At 34.9% G+C, this 17,381-nt stretch overlaps 1 protein-coding gene and 1 non-coding gene across 2 annotated transcripts; both read left to right on the top strand.

Annotated features, from left to right (window-relative positions):
* The first annotated feature begins 90 nt into the window (after nt 1–90).
* On the top strand, nt 91–162 carry TRNAH-GUG (transfer RNA histidin (anticodon GUG)). The gene has a single exon. It is a non-coding gene; the product is annotated as a tRNA-His (tRNA).
* A 7,344-nt stretch (nt 163–7,506) lies between these two features.
* Nucleotides 7,507–15,921, top strand: LOC131602921 (ammonium transporter 3 member 1-like). The gene is made up of 4 exons (XM_058875144.1): nt 7,507–8,173; nt 8,515–8,782; nt 13,766–13,786; nt 15,278–15,921. Exons 1-4 carry the CDS (start codon nt 7,520–7,522, stop codon nt 15,790–15,792), a joined length of 1,458 nt encoding a protein of 485 aa, XP_058731127.1. The 5' UTR covers nt 7,507–7,519; the 3' UTR covers nt 15,793–15,921.
* Nucleotides 15,922–17,381: the final 1,460 nt, after the last annotated feature.

The raw sequence follows: 17,381 nt of genomic DNA, 5'->3' as shown, positions 1-17,381 counted from the left end.
CTTATGCAGGAAAAGCATGTGTAGCAGTGTAAATATATCATTGTTAACTAGTCAATAAATAAAATAAATTGGCTTTTGATATCACATCATGTGGCTGTAGTTTAGTGGTAAGAATTCCACGTTGTGGCCGTGGAGACCTGGGCTCGAATCCCAGCAGCCACACATCTAGTTTTTGTTGTTCGATCTAATTAAAATGCCAATGACTATATGACCATTATGTTTGCTTGGTACTAATTGCTAGCTTTATTTTATTCAATGAAAATATTACAGATTAAATATGTTTTTTTTTTTTTTATCTTTATAAAATAAAAGTTTTTAAATTTAATTTTTAAAATATTTTAGTTCTTAAAATATATAAATAATATCATTAAAATAAGAAAAAAATGGGTTGATTTTTATTTTATTTGAAAAATATGTTAATTTTAATAAAAATAAATTGTTGCGTTCACAAGTGAGAAATGAGTTGACGAGTGGTGGTGCATGAGACCTTCAATGTTAACACTTCAACACTCAAGGCATTACGTGAGCGAGAAAAGTGAAGTGAAATTGAATTTAAAACTTCGTACCTCAATTTGACGCTTTATCTATATAGAGGGATGAAAATAACGAACTAGTTATTTGTTAAAAGTGACTTGCAGATAGTCGTTGGATGCACTTGCAGTTGAAGTCCTTTATAATCTTCTGGATGATAATTCTCGTGTGTTAAGAAGATTCTGGAAGGAGTGTGGCTCATTCAAAGTGGTCGACCACTCTGTACTTCAAACATCTTTTATGAAGTGTCATCATTGCAACTCTTGAGAATCGAAACACTCGAGTGTTGTGTTTGAGTGATTTGATGCATTTGATAGAGTATATTTCCTTTTGTGTGCTAGAATAAAGTCCTCAAAGAATCAAGATTGTTCTCTGTGAGTTATTTTCCCATTTTAGCAATTATCTTCTTCTTTGGCGCTTCACTTCCTTGATCTAAAAAGTTAATGCATAATAGACAAAATATCACAAAAGAGTACTCACAAATTTCAGATGAGTATGCCATCTTCTTGGGTATATTATGTCTACTCTTCCACTGTTTTTGCTTTCGTGAAGGTAGGTGGTCTTGATGACGCTTTTACCAAAGTCGGTCAATCTTCCTACCGGGGAGTCTTGAGTCCCACTGATAATGAAAGGATCTGCAACAAGTATGGCAATTGCTTCATCCAATTTTATGAGTGTACTTTCTCTGTTCTAGATCTTTGCCTCCCATTATTTGCCTATGAGATAGAAATATTGAAGTACCTGGCGATGGCTCCTTCGCAAATTCATCCCGCAATCTGGACTTACATGAAGGTATACCAATATTTGTGTGAATTCTTGAAGGGGGAGCCTTCTGTGATCCTTCTCTTTCACCTCTTTAAATGTCACTACGATCTAGCAAAACAGACGCGGGGCTGATGATTAATCTATCTGAAGCCGACTTTTCATGGCTATGTTCCTCTTCTTGAGCTACAAACTTTTGAGGGCCGATTTTTTCCGCATACCCTAATCGGCCCTGAAGCGCATGCTACGATTTGCACCGTTGGAGACAGAGTAAAAGGGAGATCTATTAGTTGTTCCCTAAGTACTAGAGTGAGAGTCACTTTTTGATGGGGAACAATATTTATGTATACAAGGAAGAGAATCTTTCCGATGAGGCTCAGTACCAGAAGAAATGACCGATTCGCTTCATCATTGATTTGGGATACTTCGGAGGAGGTACCCCGGTAGACGAGGTTGAGAAGAAACACTTGTAACACCTGATTAACTTCCAATTAGTGATAGAAGCCCGTTCCTGGAAAGAGAGAAAAGTCATATTTGGTTCTATTAGAGTTCATCGTACCCTTCATTCGCATGAGGATTACTCTTATTTGGCCAATATGTTCAGGCTTGCTCTGGGGGAATAATTGGCTACTATGGCTCCGTACCCGCGTGCTTCTGCTGCTTTGGTTGTTGGCGAAGCTGGCCGCTTAGAGACTCTTCTATCTGACCGACATCGTGCTGAGAAGCAACATCTGGAGGAGAGCGCTCACAATCTGAAGCTTCAGCGAGATAAATACTTGCAAGAAATAGAGAAAGTTTCTACCTATCTTACATGAGCGGGGAATGCTTTTCTCCCTCTTAATGTTGTTGGATTTCTTGTTGGCCAAGTGACCCATCTAGTGAGGACAGTTGCGAGGAAGAGCCAGGATATGATTTCTACCCGGGGCAACTTATCATCTACTCAAGGAGAATTAGAGTCTTTGCGCCTTAAGAACGCTTCTCTGAATCAACAATTGGTCAACTATATGAGCGCTACCCTTGAGGCAGTTTTCAGTTGTTTTAGGATGCACTACCCTACAAGGAATTTTTTTAAAGCATTTTTAGGGAGAGGGGCCCGTCAAGAAGAAAATTCAAGTTGATGATGGCTTCAATTGATTATAGCTTGGTATATTTCTATGACAATGTAGTGAGCTTTAATTACGTATTGCACAACATAGATTCCACGCAAGTAGGTATAATAGCCTGAAGTAGATCTTCTATCTATCAATGAACCTGCATAATCAACATCAGTGTAAGTCTTCATAGTTAGACTTCCACCTCTTTTAAATAAGATTCCTATTCCTATAGTGGCTTTGAGATATGTAAAAAACGGTTAACCACCTTCAAGTGTCTCACCCTCAGATTTTGCATGATTTGGCTCACCACGTTGGTTGCATATGTCAAATTTGGCATACCGTGTCTCTAGTAAATCAACTTTGAATGACCAAGTCGATAGACTCTGATACCATCTTATGAATTATGCTTGAATCTAACTCAACCTTATAAAATCAACTTTTATGATTAAGATTGCCTCCACATTTAAACATATATTGAGACCATATTATGTTCAATGTGGAACTCTTTAACACACTCTCATGCCAAAGATTAGAAAAATGGAGCGTGAATATAAATGGCAAATGACCCTCTAGCGGAAAAAACATGTGGTTGAACAAACCTTAGATAAACTCTTATACCATATGTAGGAAAAGTATTTTCATATATTTTAAAGTGTCATTTTTAAATATTAGTTCTTAAAATATTTCGACAAATATCTATATGATTTGATTAGATGTTTGGGTAATTTTTTTTTACAACAATGCATATGAATTAATATTTTTATGGGGGGAGTGGTCGAAAAAAGGAACATTAATTGGGTTAGTTGGAAAGATGTGACCTTGTCATACTCCAAAGGAGGATTAGCCATCAAAGAAATTAAAGATTTCAATTCCGCTCTTTTGAACAAGTGGAGATGGAGGATAGATTACGGAGGCGGATCGTTGTGGCACGAGGTTTTGAAGGCTCGTTATGGTGATGTGAGTATGCTTGTTTTTACCGGTGGAGATTCCTTCAAACTTTCTTCTTCATCTATTTGGTGGCGGGATTTATTAAAGGTTGGTTTTTCTACTTCGTTGATTAAAGATCCTTTTATTTTTAATTTTTGTTTTAAAGTGGGCAATGGTTTTATTACACCGTTTTGGGAAGTTTGTTGGTTAAATCATTCGATTTTGATGGAGGATTTTCTGAAGCTTTTTGAGATTTCTTCTTTAAAAAAAGTGTCTGTTACGGCTATGGGAGGGTGGAGAGAGGGGGAATGGTTATGGGGAGATTTGGGAATTTCGGAGGTGGAGGTTGAGCAAGCGGGTTTGGTTTCTAAATTGGCGGTTTTACGGTTTCTTTTAGAGAATTTTGGGGAATTGAAGGAAGAAAAATATTTCGTGTGTTGGTTACTTGATTCAGAAAAAGGCTTTTACGGTTACTTCGTGTTATCACCGATATGCGTACGCCTTTTGGTCCCATTAAAAGGAATGAGGAGGCTTTGGAAATTGTTTGAAAAATGGAGGTTCCATTTAAGATTAAAGCTTTTGCTTGGAGACTTTTTGTGAATAAGCTTTCCACTAAAGATCTTTTAGTGTATAGAGGTATTAACTTTCCTACTTCTAACTTAAATTGTGTTTTTTTGTAATATGCATTTGAAGGAAAAAGACCGTACTTTCTTTAAATGTGATATTATCAAGGTTGCTTGGAGGGAAATTGGTACGTGGGTGGATTATCCGAGTCGGAAAGAGGAGGAATGCATGCCATCTTTTATGGAATGGTATTTAATTGGTCGGGTAAAAGGTATAAAAGTTGGAAAATGGGGGTGTTTTGGTTAGCCAGTTGTTGGATTATTTGGATGACAAGAAACGACTATTGTTTTAGGAATGACATTTGAAATATTTACAATATTGTTTGGAACATCAAGATATTGATTTGGAGGTGGTCTTCCTTTGGCGACATTGGTTATTCCAATTGCAACTTTTACGATTTTTGCAAAGACCTTTTGTCTTTTATGTCGTAATAGGAATTGGTTTGTAATATCTTTTTTTGTCGGACTCGTTCCGCTCTTGTGTAACAAGGTTGGATTAGCTCTCTCATATATGAAATTCTTGCTTTAAAAAAAAAATTTATGGAATCTAAAATAAAATCTAGTTTTTAAAGAAAAAAAAACAAATTTAATTCCATTTTTATTATTAAGGCATTAATATTTGAATTGTTACTGTTTGTAAATTTCCAAAAATATCATGTCTTTTACTCTCTAAAGTCAAGAAAGGTATTTGAACATAACCATTATAGTAGATTCTAATCAATTCCGTGGCCAATACAAATATGATGGTTTATCTTTTAGTAAGGTTTTCTTCATTATCATTTTTCATTCACACACTTAATTTTATGTCCTTACATAGTTTTTGTAGTCAATTTTCTACACATTTGTCTCTATTATTTGACTCAATAGTTTGCCACTATTTCCTTGCTAGTTACATTTCTGGATGAAAATTCTATGTTTTGACTTAGTCAACTGTAATTTTGTATGAGTATCAATTTGGATGGTTCATATGCAATCTCTAAAGTTCACTAAAAACATTTAAGAGCTTGCACAAACTAGGTGCATATGTTTACATTAATCTTCACATGCATGACTTTTATAACAAATGGAAATCGTTTTTCTAGTAAACTTGTTGATAAGACTTTTACAAGTCATTTTTTTAGGGTGACTTTTACAAGTTATTAATTTTAAGATTTGTATCTTTTTTTATTTTTCTTTTTCTATACAAGTCAATAACTTTTGGCAGTGACAGATGTATGACTCTCAGTCAAAGATTAAGAACTCAATTAAAACTACAAATATACATACAATACAATCTCCTATTTATGAAATTCATTTTTTTTATTAACTTGGCAAAATATATACTTAAATAAACATTTCAGAAAGAAAAAAGTGTTGAACCAAGCTCAAATCTAAAACTTAACATAAGATATCATCACATTCAAATTATAAAAAATGTATAAGTGAAAATATTAAAAACACTAAACTTAACCATTATTTAAAATATTAAATTTTAATACAAATTATTAAAATTATTTGACATGTATAAGCCCCCAAATTGGACTAGTGGAAAAGTTGTCTTTTGCTAGTCTCAAAATTTAAATTACCAGTCAGCGCTTGACATATAGAATGGTGTGGACTTTGTTGAGGGTGCTAATAGCTTGCAACTCATTTTTGGGTTTTTTTAGGACTCATTAAGCCACATCATCTTAAAGCAATTTACTCAATTATCACTCCAATTATGCAACTCTAAAAAACATATATTGGGTTCCACAATTTTATTCCCAAAAAACGTGTTATAACAACGGGGATATTACTTTGTTCATTCTATGAGGTACTATTTTATTATAGTGAAAAGTTATAATTATTTAGATATTTCAGAAATACACCTCCAAACGCATTCAAATTACATACATTTAAAATGATTTGTCCCATATAATCTAAAAAATATTTTTGGTGATATACCTCCACAACTATATTAAGATTTATCCGAAGGTGTATCTTTGTGACAACCCTTATTTTAAAATTCAAATAAGTTTACAGGTATGCATATATAGAATAAACTCTGTTGACTCAAATCACAAATAAGTAATAGATGGATGCAAAAAGTTGAAGAAAAGCATATATTACTATCAAAATACGTAACATAAATACGTAGCATAAATTTAAGGTTATACTTCGGCAGGACGTTGTAACATCTTCAAAATATCTCTGGTCGATCTCGCAATCTTTGTTTTCAGCTCAATCAAAGTTAGAATTTTTGCAACGTGAATCCCACGTCACAATTAAAATTTTGAAAATTTTCAAACTCTCCCATGTAAACGTCATTGTCCTTTTAATTTTTAATTTTAATTTTATGGTTGCGACGTGATTCTCATGCCGCAATTGTTTTTTAAAAATAAAGTTCTCTCACACATAATATTTACGTTATGTATATTATTTTAATATTAAAAAAATTAGTGACGTGATTATCACGTCGCAACTGACCTTTTTTACCTACGTGATAATCACGTCACAACTTCACGTGGCTAGGGAGTATTTTTCTTGTAGTGTATTCTCCTTAATTATCACATAATGTATAGATCTTCTCTCTACAAATCCAAATCATCTATTTTCTATCATCTTTTTTATCGTAGGTGTTACCCCAACATTCTCTCTAATTTTTTATTTTTAATCCTATCATATCTAGTGTTATTACACATCTAATGCAACACTATCATTTCTGTTATACTTTTATTCTCGTATTGATTTTTAACCGTTCAATATTTTGTCACGCACAACATCGCAAATTTCTCCGATTGCGTCACATAAAACTCCGGAAGAACTCTTTCATATCATTTTTTTTTAAATCAAACTTTTATATTATGTAATTAAACTTTTATAATAGCTTTCATATTTATGTGTATCTCTTTAAAAAAAATTACAAAAATACATTTTGTAGTTTTCATTAAAAAAAACAATAAAACATAAGGAAAATCCAAATTATATACTTTCTTTAATGGGAATTTTTGTTTTAACTTCCGGTGTTTTACCAGTAGCAAATGGTGGCGGTTTAAAATGTTGGTATTTGTAATCTACTGTGACATTTTAAAATAAGTGCATCATTGGTCCTTTGAAGTTAGCGAGTTTTTGATTTTCGTCCCTATAAGTTTTTTTTTGTTGGTATGAGTCCCTATATCTTATTTTTTGCTTGCGATTTAGTTCCTAAAGCCAAAATCCGCAGGAAAATCTGCAGGTTTTCCTGCGAATTTTGATTTTAGGTACTAAAACAAAGGCGAAAGTGAAATATAGGAACTCATACACAAAAAAAAATTTACAAGACGAAAATCAAAAACTCGCTAATTTACATAGACCAAAGGTGCATTTAAGCCTTAAAATAACGGATAATGTGTTTGATTTAGCTGTCCCAATAGTCTAATATTTTTTTTTAGTGATTTCTCTCATTAGTTATACAATGACACATTGTTTTTATTTTTTTTAATAGTCTTAAATATTGATGTAACCATTTTTGAAGGTCAACGAGTCTTTTGTTACTACTATTCTAGCTCTCTATATAAAGCCATGTTCTTACAGTTTCTATTGATAATGTAACATACTGAGAATTGTGTTTGTGTAACTCTAACCATGGCTTCTCCTCCATTGCCGGTAGCATACCAAGCATGGACATCTCAAGCAGTACCAGACTGGCTAAACAAAGGAGACAACACATGGCAAATGGTATCAGCCACTCTTGTCGGAATCCAAAGCATGCCGGGACTCGTGATCCTCTACGGCAGCATAGTCAAAAAGAAATGGGCAGTAAACTCAGCTTTCATGGCGCTTTACGCTTTCGCAGCGGTCATAATCTGTTGGGTTACATGGGCTTATAAGATGTCATTTGGTGAAAAACTCTTACCATTTTGGGGTAAGGCCGGGCCGGCTTTAGGCCAGAAATTTCTTATCAACCAGGCCGGGCTACCGGCTACGACGCATTACTATCACAATGGAGTAGTTGAAACCGCTGAAGCTACGCCGTTTTATCCGATGGCGACTATGGTTTGGTTTCAGTGTGTTTTTGCAGCTATTTCGGTGGTTATATTGGCGGGGTCGGTTTTGGCGAGGATGAGTTTTAAGGCGTGGATGATGTTTGTGCCTCTTTGGTTAACTTTTTCTTATACTGTTGGTGCTTTTAGTTTGTGGGGTGGTGGGTTTTTGTTTCAATGGGGTGTTATGGATTATTCTGGTGGTTATGTTATTCATCTTTCTTCTGGAATTGCTGGTTTCACTGCTGCTTATTGGGTAAATTGTTCTCTTTTTCACCATGCTTTTTTTTTATAAGTGTTACTAAAGTTTATTTATATCCATTTTTAATATATACATCGATACAATATGCATGATTGCCTTTTTTTCTATATGCATTGACTTGGTAGAGATTGAAAAATCTCAGAATATCCATTCATATATTATATTTAAATTCTTAATAATAGAAATGTACTCATTGTTTGGTAGTGTTTGTATTAATGTATAAATTTGTCATTGGTGACAAATATATCAACAAATAATTAACTAGGTCGGTATCATGGAAGCAAATATACAAACTGCAAAAATCTAATACAATAATGAGTTTGAAAATAATGTAGGTGGGGCCTAGATCAAAGAAGGACAGGGAGAGGTTCCCACCAAACAACGTGTTACTAACGTTGGCGGGGGCAGGTTTACTATGGTTAGGATGGGCTGGTTTCAACGGTGGAGATCCTTATTCGGCCAACACTGATTCCTCCATGGCTGTTCTTAACACAAACATTTGTGCAGCTACAAGCCTTTTGGTTTGGACATGGCTTGATGTGATTTATTTCAAGAAACCATCTGTTATTGGAGCTGTTCAAGGCATGATCACTGGTCTTGTTTGTATTACAATATGAGAATGCATTATGAAGAAGGTGAATGTTGTGAACAGGAAGGGGAAATTCAAATGAGGAATTTTCCCTCGTTTCTCATTAACCTCAAAGCAACTAGCATAGTACATTATATAATACAAAAGTTGGGCTGTGAATAAATTGAATGGAAGCCCAATTAGAAAGGAAAAAAGTCCAATAAGCCTAAGTTTCTAATACCCCCCCATAAGCTTGAGGATATATTGAATATAACCCAAGCTTACCTATATTAGATTTGAACAAAGATGGGTGTAAAGGTTTTGTGAACATGTCTGCAAGTTGTTGGTTTGAGGATATAGGTAATAAGTGGAACAGTTTTTGTTGAAGCTTTTCACGAACAATATGACAATCGATCTCGATATGTTTTGTTCGTTCATGGAAGGACGAATTGCTGGCTATATGAATGGCTGAAGCATTGTCGCAGTAAAGCAAGGCCGGTTGTTTGAAGGTGATGTGTAGTTCGTTGAGGATGTTGGTCAACCATTGTAACTCGCAAACGGTAGTAGCCATAGAGCGGTATTCAGCCTCTGTAGAGCTGCGTGAGATGGTGGCCTGTTTCTTTGACTTCCAGGATATAAGGGAGTTTCCTAGATATATGCAGTAGCCGGTTATTGATTTTCTGGTTTCTGGACAGGTTGCCCAATCAGAGTCGGAGAAAGCCTTCAGTTGAAGAGGAGAATTGCTGGAGAAAAATAGGCCTTGTGCCGGAGATGACTTGAGATAGCGTAGTACACGTATCGCAGCGTTGTAGTGTAGATCAGTGGGTTTTGACATGTGTTGGCTTAGTTGTTGCACTGCGTATGAAATATCAGGTCGTGTATTAAGAAGGTATATCAATTGACCAATGAGCTTGCGGTACTTTGTGGAATCTGTGAGAGGAATGCCATCAGTTGTTGTAAGCCTTGTATCACGTGCCATCGGTGTTGATGCCGGTTTGCAACCAAGGAGACCTGTTTGAGACAGCAAGTCCAGTGTGTATTTTCGCTGATTGATGTGTATGCCTGACTTGTTCCTTGCAATTTCCAGACCTAGGAAATATCTGAGATTGCCAAGATCTTTCAAGTGAAAGTGCTGGTGAAGAAGTTGTTTTGTGTTGTTGATAATGGTTAGGTTGGTGCCTGCAATAAGAAGGTCATCAACATATATAAGTATTAATGTAAGGGAAGAGTTAGACTGATTAATGAACAAAGAATGGTCTGAGGAGCATTGATGGAACTTATTATCCAACAGAACCCGAGACAATTTTTCAAACCAAAGTCTGCTAGACTGTTTTAATCCATAAAGAGATTTTAATAGGCGGCAGACTTGATTAGGATAAGAAGGTTTAATGCCTTTAGGGAGAGACATATAGACTTCTTCAGTCAACTCTCCATGCAAGAAAGCATTATGAACATCTAATTGAAACAAGTGCATATTTAAATTGGAAGCAAGGGCAAGAATCAGTCTTACAGTAGTGAGTTTGATAACAGGGGAGTAAGTGTCAAAGAAATCAATACCTTGTACTTGTTTGAAGCCTTGAGCTACTAACCTTGCCTTGTGCCGTTCTAAAGTACCATCAGAATTGAATTTAGTTTTATATACCCATTTACATCCTATGCACTTCTTACCTGGTGGCAGTGGCACATATTGCCATGTTTTGTTTTTGATTAATGCTTGGATTTCAGCATTCATAGCTTGAATCCAATGAGGGTTTATGCTGGCTTGCTTATAAGAAGTAGGGTCAGCAGTGACAGAAATAGAAGACAGAAAATTAAAGTATGCATTGCTAACAGATTTGTATGAGATAAACTTGGAAATATCATAAAGACAGTTGGTGTTACATATGAAATCCTTAAGATGTGCAGGTGCTGATTTGTTTCTAACAGATTTTCTCAAAGTATTAGAAGCAGATGGAATGGCATTACTATGGTCAATGTTAGCATCAGAATTATTATTATTATTAGTATGATCAGGATCATGCATAACAGAATCAAAATTATTAGAGTCATTGTTAGAGACAGAAGTATTGTTGTTAGTAGAATCTGTTTGGTCAATTGTGTGGTTATTTTGAGTTTCAATGGCAGGGCTGTTAGGAGTATTAGAGTTGGTTTTAGAATTAGAATTTATAGATGTGATGGCTGTAGGTGTGTTTTTAGGTGAAGCATGATTGGGAGGATTTTGGTGATTGGATGAATAGGTTGGGGGGAAATAGTCTATATCAAATATGAAGTTGGTAGTGGAATTTTCATGGTCAACAGATGAGGGGCAGTGTATTGAAGGATAAGGTGTGTAAGGAAAACTGGTTTCATAGAAGACACAGTTTCTAGAGGTGAAGATTTTTCTAGTGTCAAGGTCAAACAAGAGGTATCCTTTGATACCAGAACTGAATCCTAGAAAAATGGATTTGGTTGCCCTAGGATCTAGTTTATCTCTTTGTCTAAGTAAGGTGGAAGCATAACACAAGCAGCCAAAGGTTTTAAGGTTAGAGAAGTTTGGGTCAGTGTTGAAAAGAATGTTGTATGGTGTGCTGTTTTGTAAAACAGGAGTGGTGAGTCTATTAATTAGGTATGTGGCATGACAAAGGGAATATGACCAAAAACACTTAGGTAATTTAGCATGGAAAAGAAGGGCTCTTGTCACATTTAAAAGGTGTCTATGTTTTCTCTCAACAATAGAGTTTTGTTGAGGTGTTTCAACACAACTCTTTTGGTGGAGGATACCTAATGAAGCAAAATAAGAGGTCATAAGGAATTCAGAGCCATGGTCTGTCCTAATGGTTTTAATGTTACATTTAAATTGAGTATGGCAGTATGCTATGAAATTTTTAATGTGAGTACGAGCTTCAGATTTGGAATGCATGAGAATAGTCCATGTATATCTAGAATGGTCATCAACAATAGTAAGAAAATATTGAAAACCATCCAGGGATGGTATGGATATAGGACCCCATATGTCCATATGTATTAAATCAAAGCAATGGGCTGAAACAGAATTGCTTAAAGGGAAAGATAACTTGCATTGTTTAGCCAAGTGGCAAGCATTACAAACAGAATTCTTATGAAAAGTAATAGCAGAAAAGTGTTGAGACATATGATGAAGGACCTCAGGAGAGGGATGTCCTAATCTAAAGTGCCATAAGTCATCATTGGGAGTGGCATGGCTATTGTTAACAGAAGGAAAAGAGTGATGTATAGGAGCAGCATTGATATGTGTATGTGCAATAGGTGTCTTGTGCAAAATGTAGAGATTAAGCATTTGAGTCACAGGGCCAATCATCTTCTTGGTACACACATCCTGGATTTGACAAGAGTTGTGTAAGAAGGAGATGTTGTATCTGGAAGAACTACAGAGTTTAGATATTGATATAAGACTGAATTTGAAAACAGGAATGAAGAAAACATGATGCAATTGGAAAGAATTATCAAATATAACAGTGCCACAGAATTTAGCATATAAGGTAGAGCCATTGGGCAAATGTATAGAAATAGGTTCTATAGCAATAATGTTGGAAAAACAATGAATAAACGGGCATACATGGTGTGAAGCACCAGAATCTAAAATCCACATAGATGGTTTATTAAGAATACTCCCTTTTTGTACAATACCTGAGATGAGGGCTGTAGCAGGGGCGGTTTTGTCTGGTGCAGATTGTGTGGAGTCCTTGCGAGATTGTTGAAGAAGCTGCACTAGATGTTTGTAGTCTTCTCTGGAGATGCCCATGTCTTTGTTGTTGGTAGGAGCAGTCTTGGAATCTGAAGTGTTGCTCTTGGGGTTGTTGTTTCGATAGCCTGGTGGAAAACCGTGTTTGAAGTAACAATTGTCAACGGTATGATTTGTTTTCTGGCAATTTGTGCATACCATAGCCGGTTTGAAATTGCCTTTGGATTTAGGTTTGGTATTAGGGCCAGTGGTGGCAAGAACGGTGGCAGGCGGTAATGGTGAGGGAGTGATTTGTTGTTGGGCTATAAGTGAATAAACTCTGCTAATGCTGGGGAGAGGATCAAGAAGAAGGATTTGGGTGCGTATGTTATGGTAACTGTCATTGAGACCTTTCAAGAAACAGGTGATGTACTCTATGTGTTTGTATTGACGAACAGCTTTAGCAAGATCGCAAGTGCAGGGAGTAAGACATGTACAAGAAGGTGTAGGTCTAAGATCCTCTAATTCATCCCATAGGATTTTCAATGCAGTGAAATATGCAGATAAGGTGCGATCTCCTTGTTGTACAGAATGTATTTCACGAAGGAGATCGGAAAACCGAAAATGGTTACCTCGTGTGAAACGTTCACGAAGATCCTCCCATAGGTCGAAAGCGGAATCGAAACAGATTGTACTTTGAGCGATGTGAGGAGATAGAGTGCGGTTGATCCAAGAGAGTACCATACTGTTGGCTCGTTCCCAGAGTTCGTAATTGTCATCTGTTAGGGCAGGTTTCTTGATTCTGCCATTGATGAAAGAAAGTTTGTTCTTGGAGGTTAGGGCACGCCGCATAGACTTGCTCCAGTTATGGTAATTGTTATCATCAAGGGGAGGAGAGACAATGGTTGCGCCCGGATTTTCGCCAGGATGGAGGTAGTAGGGATCGCGTGGATTGGTGGTAGGATCGACATTTTTGGTTTTGGGTGATTTATGAACTTCTGATTGTTCAGATTCAGAATCAGATGCCATAAGAAAGAAAGAGGAAAGGGATGCAAGGAAGAAGATGAATCAGAATGGGGTGCGGAAGATGAATCAGAAAGGGATTCAAGAAAGTTGGTTTTTCTACTGATACCATATTACAATATGAGAATGCATTATGAAGAAGGTGAATGTTGTGAACAGGAAGGGGAAATTCAAATGAGGAATTTTCCCTCGTTTCTCATTAACCTCAAAGCAACTAGCATAGTACATTATATAATACAAAAGTTGGGCTGTGAATAAATTGAATGGAAGCCCAATTAGAAAGGAAAAAAGTCCAATAAGCCTAAGTTTCTAATAGTTTGCATCACTCCTGGAGCTGGTACGTAATCTCTGATGTCACTATTATATAAACACATAAATCAGATACATTATAACATACTTACATAAGTATATATTATTACACGTTTTGACCCTTCTTTTTGTTTATACATTGGTTGTTACTTCATCTTATTTTAGTATTGAGAATTTGGCATGAAACTGGCAAGGATATTCCACTCTTGACTTGGGATCCCAGGAATAGTATATACTAATAGATTCCATTATTGACTTTTTTTTCTTCGTTTTTATTCACCATAATTGACTCTTTTTTAAATAAGTGGTGCTGGCTTAATTTTAATTTAAGCATGGGATTACGTTTGATTTTGGTGTATAAATATAGAAAGATAAAATTGAACCAAGAAACACTCAATGTTCCAAAGAACTCCACGTATTACACCAAATGACTAATGACCTCATTTGTTCACTTTTTATAATAATTATTACAAAAATAAAATATAATTAATTTGAAAGAATAACTCCCTCTTATCTTATTTATAAAACTTTTTAAATTTATTGATAATAAATGTATCTAATTTATGAAAGAGTTCATATTCATTGATTATTTTAATGAATTTAAAAAATAAAATTTCTCTTATAAATAAGTAAGTTGTATTATTTATAAAAATTAAAATTAAAACGATTTATTTGGCATAATTCAATTGATAAATGTTGGTATTAATATATATGCAGTATATTATGTTATGGCGTAAGTTAAGAGTATTTTAAATATTAATTAAAAGTTATTAAGCAGTTAATCATCAATTATTAAAGAGTTTAATTAATATATATTATTATATAAAAAAATTTACACCATCAAACATGATAGCCACTCAATTTTGTTACTTAAAAAAAATTTAAAATAGAAGTTATATATTTTAAACTAATTTAAGGTTATGATTAATTTATCGTGTACAATTTTTTTACACGGTTAGTATATTTCAATTAAATTCATTATTAAATAGCATTAATTTGTCTAATATAATTTCTTAATTAATTAAAAACACATATTTATTAGAGTTTAAAGGTAGTGCACTGACAGTGTAAACAAATTTTACACATACAACCAATCAAAATCTCTACACTTGCCATGTCATATTAGTTTATTTTAATTAAAATTGTGTTTTAATTGGATACATGGTTGTGATTGGTTGACAGTGTAAAAAAACTTTACACTGTCAGTGCATATCCCTTTTTCTCTATTTATTATTCAAGTATACATTTTTATATATTTTAAAATAATATGTTACCAACATGTACTCTAAAACATAAATTTAAAAATTTTAAAGTGAAAATTAAGTATTGAATAATAATATATTTTAATTTCTTAAAAATTAAATGCACAATGTTAATATGAATATTTTATATTTAATTTTTTAATTTGTCCCTTTAGAATTATAAGGACACAGAGTCACAAACTAAAATTAGTCTTATAAAAAAAAATTCAAACTTTTAGATAATTATTTTTATCTAAAAATTTATTGTTTGTGAATAGGTCTGGTTCAAGGATGGGCAGCCATAATAATGGGAGTATTATCAGGAAGCGTACCATGGTACACAATGATGGTTCTTGGAAAAAAGTTCACAATATTTCAAAAGGTGGACGACACACTCGCCGTCTTCCACACTCACGCGGTGGCCGGCCTTCTAGGCGGTATCCTCACCGGCCTCTTCGCGGAGCCAAGACTAAGTTCTCTCTTTCTCCCCGTCACAAACTCCAAAGGTGGTGTCTACGGAGGCTCCGGTGGTGTCCAAATCCTCAAACAAATAGTTGGAGCATTATTCATCATTGGATGGAACATTGTTGCCACTTCAATTATTTGTCTAGTTGTAGGTTTTTGTGTTCCTTTGAGAATGACAGAGGAAGAGTTGCTTATTGGAGATGATGCTGTTCATGGGGAAGAAGCTTATGCTTTGTGGGGTGATGGAGAGAAACTTAGTCTTTATAAAGATGATACTACTACAGGACAGGGAGTTTTGGCTTCAAGTGGTGCCACTCAAGTTGTCTAGAGAATTGAGATGTCATGAGAAAATTCAACATTATGGGAATAGAGGGCTATAGTTGAATTAATTGATATGATTTTTTATTGTTGAAAATATAATCTTGAAGGAAAACAAATAGTTAAGGAAAAAATATGTGATTTGTTTTGTACTTCATTTGTAACTAGCATAGTTATAATATTTGCCATTTTGTGTGTATCGTGATTTGAATTTTTGTTCAATATTAATTTTTAGTTTGGTTGTAATTGCTATTGCTTCATTTACAATTTTTTTTTACTCAAGTAATTTATAGTTTTTTTTATATAATAAAACTTAAACAAAAATAGAAGGTAAAGTTGACAACAAACTCTGATATTTATAAGTCTTTTGATTCTCTGTAAAAGATTTGATGTTTCTGATGTTAGGAAATCAAAGGTGTCAAGAGAAAAACGTACGAAAACATATTAATTGTTGGAATACGCTTTCTCACGTTTGATCACTTTACTTGAAGTAGCTTTGAGAGATGCATGTCCAACCGTAAAACCTTCGATCCTCGGTTCCATCAATGGAAAAACCACGGCCAAGTCCACACCAACATGTTTCCCTCATACCCACTCGTATACCAGAACATCTGCTAGCCTAAGTGTCGATGTCCTTTCCTGTGGGTGTAAAGAAATTCACAGACACCTCTTTCTTCATAGATAGTTTGGCTCGTTGAAATATATCCAACAAGACATCCCTAACAATGTCATGCCGATATTTGAAGTTTAGAAGCTACCTATAATAAAACGTGTGTTTCCCAAACGTATCCAAACATACCTTGCCATAAATAAGGCAAACCTCATCAATAGAATATAAGGGAAACATAAGGTGGTATCTCAAGATAGTACGGTACTCCACCGATAATATATGTTGGCCTAATCAGCCAATAGAAATAGAAAGGAGAAAGTCTTGAGCATGTGGGGCTTGCTAACAACCAAAAGTTGTTTTCTGTCTTGTGGTCATGTCAAAATTAACATCTATGTCCTGAACAATTTTACTAAAAAGGGCCCTCCTCAAAACATGTTGTGCTTTAGGAGGGACAATGTCCTTGCTAGTAAAACTGCTAAAGTCGAAATCTGGAAACGTAGGATTAAGACCATCTAAAGCTATGTCGAAATCTGGAAACGTAGGATTAAGACCATCTAAAGCTATGTCGAAACCAGAGTCCATACCATATACCCCATTGTCTCTCAATATATGATCATGTAACATCCAAGATTAGGTCATAGAATCCACAAAAGTGTATGAGGCATCCTTTAATGCAGGGTACAAACTCAATCCCCCACCTTTAATGGGTAAAGAAACTACCCTCCATTGATGGTGCCTGAAGAAATGACCCCCACCAACTACGATGTCTTCAACCGCTCTTCGCAACTATTTATCAAACCAAATAGCTACTTCCTTCATATGATAAGGTTGTCACGTTCTTAGGCCAAAAAAATAAATTGGCAATACCTATGCAAGATTGAAGTAGAAGAATCTCACTCTGAGAACCCCTTAATTATTGGTAGAAGATGAATTAACTCAACATCCCTTCAAGTTATCTTCATGGATAACCCTTTGATAAAGTTATCATC

The sequence above is a fragment of the Vicia villosa genome, linkage group LG5 (genome assembly GCF_029867415.1).
Source record: "Vicia villosa cultivar HV-30 ecotype Madison, WI linkage group LG5, Vvil1.0, whole genome shotgun sequence".
NCBI classification, from domain to species: domain Eukaryota; kingdom Viridiplantae; phylum Streptophyta; class Magnoliopsida; order Fabales; family Fabaceae; genus Vicia; species Vicia villosa.
This window is presented reverse-complemented; position numbering and strand designations above follow the sequence as displayed.